The sequence below is a fragment of the Brienomyrus brachyistius genome, chromosome 19, assembly GCF_023856365.1.
Source record: "Brienomyrus brachyistius isolate T26 chromosome 19, BBRACH_0.4, whole genome shotgun sequence".
Lineage (NCBI taxonomy): Eukaryota > Metazoa > Chordata > Actinopteri > Osteoglossiformes > Mormyridae > Brienomyrus > Brienomyrus brachyistius.
The window spans coordinates 1447631-1458905 of NC_064551.1; the positions used below are offsets into that span (position 1 = coordinate 1447631).

Genomic DNA, 11275 nt, shown 5'->3' on the forward strand with positions numbered 1-11275 from the left:
GCAGGGAAAACTCATGCATGCAAGCGACTTGATTATTAACCTGGCGAATAGTGCAAAATTTCTGGGGCACTGCTGTCTTGGTGAAATGGCAGAGAGCGATGGAATGCATGACGTCACTGCCTTTTAGACATCAGCATACCAATCATAATGTACAAAGTGACAAGCTGCTACAAGACAGCACAACGCTGATGTTGGGTTTGCGTGCTTCAGCTACAGGCCGCGATGCCAACACCTCCAATAAGCCTGTGTGTCTCACATGCCTAAACCTTTTTCATTGCTGACCTTCCGCTACAGGCCGCGATGCCAACACCTCCAATAAGCCTGTGTGTCTCACATGCCCAGACCTTTTTCATTGCTGACCTTCCGCTACAGGCCGCGATGCCAACACCTCCAATAAGCCTGTGTGTCTCACATGCCTAAACCTTTTTCATTGCTGACCTTCAGCTACAGTGTACAGGCCGCGATGCCAACACCTCCTATAGCCTGTGTGTCTCACATGCCTAAACCTTTTTCATTGCTGACCTTCCGCTACAGGCCGCGATGCCAATACCTCCAATAAGCCTGTGTGTCTCACATGCCTAAACCTTTTTCATTGCTGACCTTCCGCTACAGGCCGCGATGCCAACACCTCCAATAAGCCTGTGTGTCTCACATGCCCAGACCTTTTTCATTGCTGACCTTCCGCATAGTGCCAAATGGTTTGAATTATAAAAAACTGTAACCCACATACGAGACAAGAGCAAATTCCGTGCGTTTATAAACTCTGTAAGCCTGATTTTTTTTAGGTTTTTTTCAGCCTTTTCAGATGTCTAAGTTAACCCCTCAGGGTAGGATTTTGTCGATAAGCCAGTTAGTATCCTTGTTCTAGAGAAATATGAGGTAACCTCAGATAAAAGCTGCCGTTATAAGACTGTCTTATTACTTGATGTTTTGAAACTGCTCAGCATCCAAGCCAATAGAAGAGTCCAAGCAGCCACCCCACGTTGCAGCAGGAATGGACTGGCTCACACAGGGTCCTCACACTGAATACTTCCTGTGGTGACAGACATTATCTGACAGCTGTGAATATAACCTTTAGCTTCTCTACACACCTCATCTGGGACAGTGGGATCATATTTCTAAGCTACGTTCATTAGGGGTGAAGCTCAATGGCCTGATCAGTGTTACGTCATGTGGACACCCCTCATTCTCCGGTTCACCCCCTTGTACGTGCAGATACCTTCAGTTAAATTCCAGCTTAACTTCAGTCTCCCTGGACATCCTTGGCACCCATAAAACGAGGCCAACATGTCAACTAACCTTGGGACACTGGTGTTACAGGCCAGTGATTTCTGACCCAGTCCTTGAGGATCCCCAGATGGTCCACATTTTTTTCCCTCTCAGCTATCAGCAGCTGATTGAGGAACACTGTTATAACACTGTGGAAACCACAGGCTACAGACAGACGGACACACACGGAAACCACAGGCTACAGACAGACGGACACACACGGAAACCACAGGCTACAGACAGACGGACACACACGGAAACCACAGGCTACAGACAGACGGACACACACGGAAACCACAGGCTACAGACAGACGGACACACACGGAAACCACAGGCTACAGACAGACGGACACACACGGAAACCACAGGCTACAGACGGACACATATGGAAACACATATGGTTATGGATGCAGGGCCCCCCCAATTTGGAGAAACTTTATGAAATTTCTGGTCCCCTTCGTCCCTATGAGCAGAGCGAAGCAAAGTGTTTGAGATGCTAGTACAGTTTAGGGCACTAAAACAGCACAAAAAATATGTTTGTGTGCCATCTACAGCTTTTGCAAAACTATCAAACAATTCCCATTTAATTTCTTAAGCTAACCCAGCATTAATACCAAAACCGCGTTGGGGAAAGTAGTGATGCGGAAGTGTTAACTGCATATGACTGTACTTACACAGACACATAAACAGCTAGCAGCTGTTTGCTATTTTTGAAATTATGTCTTAATTTACTCTACTAAATTAGCAACCACGGACACATGGAGGAGAATTTACATTTACTTTTCTCCAAAGCAACACACAAGGTCGGAAAATAGCATATTTCAAACAAATGAACATTAGGGAGTTAGGTTGAAAGCCCAGGCACAACTGTAATCAGTATAGAAGCACTGACCACTACCATTTAGGGGGATAGTTGTTTATAAAGACTGTGGAAGGTAGGCGTAAGTTTCTATTTGGAGAACAGATAGGAGGTGTTTGTCAATCGAGACTGCACGGGTAGAATGTGTTTTTCAATAGACACTGCACAGGTAAGAGGTGTTTCTTAAGGGATACTGCACAGGTAGAAGGTGTTTTTCAATAGACACTGCACAGGTAGGAGGTGTTTCTCAATGGAGACTGCACAAGTAGGAGGTCAATTTGTGTGCACAGACTGATGTGTATACAGGCTAGTTGTGTGCGTCTGAAATATTGTAGATATTGTATTCTGGATGACCTGAGAAAGCACCATCGTACAAAAACTGTGGTATTCACACCACCAAAATATCAGCTGTTGAAGAAAGACATAATTATAATTAAATTATTCAAATACCTTCCGTCCCACTATCAAGGCTTGTCAACGAGGCAAACACAGCCGTCTGCACTGTGACCTTAGAAAATGCCTGTAATTCCAGAGTGTGCTGAGGACCCTTATAGAGACACGTCCTGCATCCATGGCTGCTGCCCCTCTCTGGAAGTCTATATGCCTTTTTCAGACCAACACCACCTTGGTCTTATAATATCTTCGCCCTCTTGGACAGACCTTGGACCTCGCGAACCCCCCCTACCCATTACTGGCTGTCCCAGGGAATGAAAGCTGGGAATGTTTCCGATGTCAGAACCAAATTAGCTGCCACTGGGTTTCCAGCCCACGTCTACATTAGCAAAAATCTCTGCAAAGCAAATGCTGCCTTCAGAGATTTTAAATAATGCTTGAAGCTAAACTGTGATATGTTGTGATATGCATTTAAATATAAGTGGACTGGGCTGAAAGAATCCGCCTTGCTCAGAAACCCAAACAACGGCGACAGTTTAGCAGAGATGTACCCAGAAACGCAGGGTGGGAGATGCTGCCAGGGATACTTCCAGGAAAAAAATCAAGCTACATTATCTTATTTTAAATTATAGTTAATGGCAGCAAAATTAGGTAATTAGGAAGCCTGCCTCTAATCATTGCAATTGAATGTTTGAATGAAATGTTTTAACAGTGCATACAAAATTTTTAATTATAAATTTACGATAACTTGTATGATCAGAAGCATAAAAAAACGGTCTTAAAATTGTACAAGGTAAATGTAATTCAGGGAGCTGGAACTCTTCCCAAGATCCCCAAGCGAAACAGACTCATTATTGCAAAAAGCAGAGAGACCTGCCATCACAATAAGTCATGTTGTCCCTGTGCTTCTGTTTTCCAGCTATCAGCCAGATATATCAGTGGCCAAATTCACCCCAAGTAAGGATTAAAGGAAAAAAAAGATTCTTTTTTTAATTGCACATCATTCTCTCAAGTGCATTGTTCTGCAAACACCTCCAAAAGCTGCATGGCACCTGGGTATTTTTGTGGCACAGCCCCATAAGGCAGATTCAGGGTTACAAGCCCCACCCATCAGCCTCCATACCTACACCAGCATGCTGAATCCAGACCAAGGGAGAATTTCCTTTTTCAGAGATTCATAATTAGAGGTTTATTTCAGGGTGAGGATGTGATCCATCCTCTAAGTGGGATAAGTCGACGAGGGTGCTAATAATTCCTCCCGCTATATTTTGGGTAACTTTCCATTTAGTCACTATCTATTACTTTTGTAATTAAGGCCATTGTGTTTATTTGCAGCAGGTAGCAGATGGCTTGTCTACGCACCAGGTTACGGAGCTCCACAAACCATCGTCAACTTCGGGTGACATTATTACCTGCACTCTCCCCCTTATCTCATGTCGGACAATTTGAGGAAAATCTTACTCTGCCATGGCAACACATGTATCTATGTTCTCAACAACGCATCTATGTTCTCCGCCTGTCATTCAGGGATTTTCCTGCCATGGTCCACAATCAGGCTAAGGTAAACTGGAGTTATCAAATTGTTCATGGGTGTGAATGGTGTGTGTGGCCTACGATGTGCTGGTGCCCCATCCATGGTTATTCCCTGCCCTGTGTCTGTAGCTTCTGGGATAGACTCCGGACCCCCCACGACCCTGAACAGGACAAGCAGGTACAGAGAATGGATGGGTGGACTAATCTTAAAAGGCATTTGGAGCCACAGTGGCGCAGTGGTTAGCGCTGCTGCCTCACAGCAAGGTGGTTCTGGGTTTGGTCCCGGATCCTCTCTGTGTGGAGTTTGCACGCTCTCCCCCTGTTCATGTGGGTTTATGCTGGGGCTCCGGTTTCCTCCCATGGTCCAAAAGCGTGCAGGGCAGGTTGAGTGGCGAGTCTAAATGGGCCCTGTGGTGTGTTGGCGACTGCCCAGGGTTGGTTCCTGCCTGCGCCCATTGTTCCTGGGATAGGCTGCGCCCCCCCCCGCGACCCCAGTTAGGATTAAACGGCTGTGGTGATGGATGGATGGTGTTTGTATTTACTCCCACAAGTGGTAACAAACAGAAGAGAACTGCGCAGCCTATAACAGCAGGTTGCCCCAAACAAGGTATCAGAGCTTCCCGTTGGGTTTTCAGCATTAGTAACATTTGCTGACACCTTTGGCTGTTTTTTGTTGCTTTGAGTGAAGCTGCCTGTTTAAGGAGAATTTCTGAATAAGCTGCGAGGAGATGGTCTGAGAAGGATGGATTCCTCAGTGGTGATGGGGCCGTAACAACAGCACACACCTCACACTAACATCAGTGATTCTCCTGTGTGATGGGACAAGGTCACTGCTAGATCAGATCCTGGCGGCCTGACGTAATGGGAGCCCCATCAGCGAGGGCAAGGTAACAGCCCCGTGCTGCACTGACATCTGTGGCCCGGGTGTGTGGCTCTGTGCCTGTGATCGAAAGCTCACTGGTTCGGGCCTGGTCTCGGCAGAATAGCCACTGTGGGCCCTTGAGCGGGGCCCTTAACCCTCAGCTTCATGGGCACCATGGCAGGCGGTTGCCCTTTGCTGTCAAGCTCACTCACACCTGCATGTGCGTCATGGAGAGCTAGATGGGGTAGGCGGGAAGGACATTTCCCCAAGAGGGATCTCTAAAGTGTTATTATGTCTGGCTGTGCTTTTGGGTGCATGACTGAGTGGTAACGGGTAGACAATCTTACTCATCACAGGAGAAGCAGCTGACCAATGACTGATGAGCTGAAAGCGTGCAAGAGCAGCTCAGGGTGCTGCCTGTCATATTCTCCCTCTGTCCCTCATCATTCTGCTTCTAATCTGCCATTTGTTGCATGTAGCATCCCATAAAAGCCAAGATTAACAGCCAAAAATGACTCAGGCTTTGGGCCAGTTTAGAAAATCAGCACTGAAAGGCACAGACCAGTAAAACAGTAACATATTCAATAAGACACATTTGAAGAAAAGAAAAAAAAACCCCACAAAATAATTATATATTTCGCCGGTTAATAGGACACAATAAAATAGTTTTTAGTCCCTAAAGATGGGAATTTGTCTTGGGACAATCACAAGATCTGGAACAGGGGCGACACATTTTCCATTGCACAGCGCATTTAACAACATGTAAGCCTTCATCTTCTGAAAATATGGACCATCTGCCATGCGTGTCTGAGTGAGAGCTCTGCTGGACCACAGGCCTCAGTACCCCAACAGTGAGAAATTCAGGGAAAAAAAAAATACGCAGACGCTTTTCTAGCTCAGGAACTCGTCGCGACTCTGATACATGCCGAGTTTCAGCAACACATGGGCTGGTTTTCCTATCAACTGGTTCCGAAATGGTGACACAGCTTCCCAGGAAAAGATAAAATGGAAGATAAGAATGTGCAGTTTAAAAAGGGAAGCCAGGATTATATTAAATAACGAGGTAAGGAAATGGTCTGATTTTCCTGGCCCCCACCCCACCCTATGAGCAGAGGTACGCCCCCATCAGGTGTGTGAGGAGATTATTATGTGTGGGCTGGCTGGGGGGGGGGGCACAATACAGAACAAGGCTAAAGAAAGAAAGAAGAAAAGACTAGATATGCTGTCATTCAGTGGCTGAGTGAAATATTTGTAAAAATACAAAATGATCTCAGAATCAAATTATTATGGTATACAGTTAACAGTAAATCATTTGTCTTTGTGTAGGGTAATGAAGTAATGAAATAAGTAATGAAATGTATGCTAATATATATATTAGCAATATGCTTTTACCAAAAAAATCATGGCAAACCTACAGTATATTGGTTCTAGCATACCACTGGGTATGCAGTGAGAATAGCCTATCAGTATAAAGACCAGTCACTGGGCAGGCGAAGGGGCTTGGTCATGTCCGCTTTACTTATGATGCGAGACAGGAGGGAAAGACCCAAGCGTGATATCTGGAGGATGATGGGGGAGGGAGCAGTCTGACCCTATAAGGGGGCGGTCACAGTGGCGGATTGTCTGCAAAGGGACAGCCAATGATGAATCACACGCGAACAAGAGAGGCTTCTTTGTTCAACTGTGTAAAGCCTGCGCAAGCGAGATGTAGCGTTAGCAGGCTAGTTTATTGGCTATTTGCACAGAGCCTTTGTAGTGATCTGACTCCGCTGCCCCTCCACTGCGAAACTCCCTCCGCCTGTGTCGACGGCGTGTAAGTGAAGCAGCGGGGGGGCGGCCAGGCTCTCACTGCTCCTGCAGCTCCATCTTCTGCTCTCCACACATCACCTGCCCTAATCGTCACATGCCATTGTGGTCTCTTCACACTGCATGTTTAGTCACTTCTGCAGGTGTAACATTATGTGCTATTCAGCTGACTGCCATTCAGTTCTGTTTCACTACATGCTAAAAAAAACACCACATTGCACACATTTCTGCTGATGGTTCACCACACACTGCTCTCAGAAAATACCATTTTGAACACTTATATCTGCTGATGGCGGCACTTCTTAGAGCAGCCAGCAGGGGGCAGCACTAAAACAGTTCAGACACATGAAAAAACCCTTCGTTAACATTGGTATGAAGCCCTGTGCATGCCTGTGCCTTCAGGAAGAGCGGGATGACACCCCCCTCTCCACACGAGCATACAGACAGGCCAGCTTATTCACAAAAACACACTCGCACACACACGCCACAGAAACCACACATACACTGACACGCAATTGTAAGCAGATAAACACACACACAGCCCACATCGCCCTCAGCTCCACATTTCTGACAAGTCCAAACACTACATGTTGCAAAGAAAAATAGCTTAAGATTAGCTACTGGAAGGTGGACTTGTTTTCAGCGATTCTAAACACACCATCGCACCGCGTACGTCCAAGCTGACCGGCCTAAGGCTGTGTGACCTTTCCCACCGCCAGCACAGCCAGCACAGCCAGCACCGCCAGCACAGCCAGCACAGCCAGCACAGCCAGCACAGCTCCCACATGCTCAGTCCAGGTCTCAGGGACCCGCAGACAGGTTTTTGCTGGAGGAAAAAATAATTATATTAATAAATAAAATAAATAATGAACTACTATGGGAGGGAGCAAGAACGTGGGCCGTCTATGGCTCCCGAAGGACCGGGCTGGGAAACGCTGCCCACAGGCTGGCAGTGCGGGCAGAGCTGCCGCCCTGGGTGAGCCGGAGTCCGCACTCACACAAGGAGGGCAGGTGCCTTTCGCTGGCATACCGAGCATCAGGGTCAGTGGCAGGACGGGAGCCACATTCTCCACCTTCGCCGTCAAATTAAATCACGGCCCACGTCTCTCCATCGGGGGACACTGCACATGAAACCTTATCCGTCTATTTTCCCCTACTGACCATGGAATGATCTGCTCAGGTAGGCTGTCATTACTGAGTTCTCAAGTGAAAAGATTTTTTTTTTTTTTTTTAAGAATTTAGTTGTCTACAGCACACAACAATGAATGTGTTCTCTGCATTTAACCCATATGTGACAATGTTACCTAGCAGGGGGCAGCTTCGGGGTGGAGGAGCACTTTGGGGTGGTACCTTGCTCAGGGTACCTCAATGGTGCCTTGCTGGTTGGGGATTCGAACCAGCAAGCTTTCAGAAGCAATCTCTCCATTACGAGTGCGCTTCCCTGACCATTAAGCCACAAATGCAAACCGATGGTGTTAGCCTGCCCACAGACACAGCTGTCTGAGCTGAGCTGACCTACACGGACTGATCAGAAATGAACCTGGTCAGGGTTAGAGTCAGGGACCTTCCGAGCTGCGTTAGTATGACTCCACCAGCGAGTCGCCTGTGACACACCTGACCGCTTTCCCAGACAAGCGCCCCTGAGCTCTGCTGGTGAATATCGATCTGTTTGGGGGTGAGTCCTTACAGCAATGATAGCCATAATTCTCAAGCATCTGCAAAACTCTGCCTGTGGACCATCTGAGCGACATCCAACCCCCAGGGGCCAGAGTGGCTCGCAGAGTAGCAGGACCCAGAGGGTTGGCGATTCGAAGCCCAGCCCTGCTCTGCATATGGGCTTCGCAGATAATCTGTGTGGGGCCATGTTTCTTCCTGTAGCCCAAAGACATACATTCAGACTATTTTTAGTCTTTTGTGGATGTGTGCGCTCTGTAGTGGACGTGAATCCTATGAATGAAACCCTAGGGAAGGTCTCCCACCATACAAACCAAGCGGTGCAAAAAGAGGGCCAGCTCTCAGCCAGCCCACTGCCTGCAGCACTATTATTAAAATAATAATTATTAAACAAACTATAATACCAGTTAACAGGAAAACAAAGTCTGTCACCAGCAACCTAATGAACAGCTATGCATAGATCGAGACAGACTATAAGGCCACATCCGAAAACACACAGCTGCTCTGGGTGACAATACCATTGGCCGGGTTAAAAAATGAGCCCTTGTCAAGGGGAGATTCCAGCGGAAATTCACCCAAAGACCTACATAAACAAGTCTGCAAGAATCCCTTTTATTGCCAGCTTCGGTCAGTAGCTGTAGCAGTTCCTGACCATAATTAGTTAATTAGTGCGTGAATGTGGACACTCACTTCCTGTCTAGTATGAGAAAACCTTTTCTTTATAGCAAACATCCAGGGGACGTTTTCTTCCCAGGTATCTGTCTGGCATGGCTGGCTGTTACAAAAACGCTACAAGAAGCATGAGAATGCCAGGCCAAAGGAATATTAAATATGCAGTATATTTTAAACATAATCTACTTCTCAATTTAGAGAAATATGCTGAAAATACAAAACAGACTCATGGGACAGAACCACACCAGTAAAAAGCCCCAACATAGAACACCCACAGAATGGGCTTTTTCACCATAAAACCTCGGCTAAGCAGCACATTCTAGAACTTAAGTTATAGAAGGTGGGTTTGTGGAAGCATGGGAGGGTTTGCAGTGCCTTCTAAGCAACAGCAGGCCCACCAGTTGTGGCAGTTCATGTAATCGCACTGAACGCGGTCAACATCTCTCTCCTGCACTTCACAGTCACTACAGCGGTGAGGGACTTCTACTGCCCCCACTGGACAGACGAGGGAGACACAGCATGCCATACCTGCAAAAGCCATAATAAACCAGGACCAAACCTGATATGGTGTCATATTACAAGTCACCAACACTCAAAATATAATAAAGTACAACTACTTCCTCCAGCTAATTAACCACTGCTGTACATTTACTCTAAAAAAATAAAATAAAACAGGCAGAAGTGGTAAGACAAGCCCTGGCCCCGAGGTAGGTAAGAAGTACCCACCATACAACGAACCACCTCAGGGATGAGAACCTGAGTGCAGCCATGCAGTGGGCGATACCTCAGCGCCACACTAGTCCGAATGGACCAGTGCGATTATTTCCTGGTGGCTGGAGACCCAATCCTGCCACCCACCCACAAATTTTCCCTGTAAGCTGGAGAACCTGCTTGCAGGGCTGGATGAAGATGTATATCATAGCCTGGAGAAAGCAATTGCAGGTTAAGGGCCTTGCTCAAGGTCCGAACACAGTAGGATCACTGCTGGCATTCATGTGATTCAAACCAGCAACCTTCGGATTGCGGTCCCAGACGCCTAGCCTCAGGGCCAGCACTCCACAAGCATGGAAAAAATGTCAAACAGACTTAGCCGTATATAAAGGCGAGATGAAGCTGAGGAAGAAGAGAGGCAGAGGAAAAGACAAGAGGATGATGTAGAACGCTCTGGGGGACCTTTTGGTGTTAACTACGAATTTGATCATCACATTTCACACATAATTTTCATGCACGGCCAAGAGGAGCATTAGTATAGTGTCTCCCCACCAATCTGCAATTAGCACATCACACGTGAAACGCCTCAATGAATCATTTTTCAATCCCATTTTTCACAACACACCATATATGCTGGTTTTCCATCCAGCTGAGCTTTTTTTAATTTAGACTTGACTGAGAATTCAAGCCCCACTACCCTGTCCAGACAAAGCTGTCCGAAGACAGATAATATATTAATTGAATTTTCACCATCCAAATCACGTGACAGAATACGTTAACTGAGAAAATGCTGTCTTGTTGAATCCTGATAACCAAAAACATTAAATTCACTATAGTTAATGCTTTCTGAAACTGAAGAAGAATATGCATATTAACTGCTTTAAGTCAGCTAGTCCTGTGGTAACTGAAGGCAACAATAGAATAACTGATTCATTAATAAGTAAGTGGAAGGGTGGCGTGGGCAGGGAGGCTGAGCATGTAGCAGGGTCACCTCATACCGCAGGGTTCGCGGCTTTCGACGTCCTTCCCACACTGTGCGGAGCTTGTGTGCTCTGTTCTGCTCCGCTCGGCTGTGTGCTCTGCAGACTGCTTCTTGCGGTCCACAGACATGCACCTTCGAAGGATTGCTTCCCATCATCTATACCTTATGTTGGACTATGTCATCTGGGGAAAATTCCACATCGCCCCAACCCTCTACTGCATAAATGGTTGGAAAATGACTGGATGAGGTTTTGACAAGGGTGACCACCTACTCCATGTCAGCTAGGATAGGGTTTGCAAACTACCATTCCAATTAAAAAGACCAGGATTTCACTTCAGCACTGAGTTCTTGCTGAGTGCTGATTGGTCAGTGTCCTATAGTGATGCATGTGTCACTAATGTTAATGTGAAACAGCTGGAGTCATTCAATCAAGGAAACAAACCAGTAAAAGCACAAGAGGAGCTGAACTATCTATCAAAGCACAGGAGCCTTTCAGTTTGAAGGTAGATTGTAA

The 11275-nt window shown here is 46.5% G+C and overlaps 1 protein-coding gene across 2 annotated transcripts in view; it reads right to left on the bottom strand.

The window, feature by feature from the left end:
* Positions 1-11268, bottom strand: part of LOC125714418 (estrogen receptor beta-like) — a 40470-nt gene extending 29202 nt beyond the window's left edge. The window contains exon 1 of one of the 2 annotated variants that reach the window (XM_048985014.1): positions 10778-11268. In XM_048985014.1, coding sequence (XP_048840971.1) covers positions 10778-10917 — 140 coding nt within the window. In that variant the 5' untranslated portion in view covers positions 10918-11268. The remainder of the gene's footprint in view (positions 1-10777) is intronic. The other variant, XM_048985013.1, reaches the window with a different exon arrangement.
* Between the last annotated feature and the right edge of the window lie 7 nt (positions 11269-11275).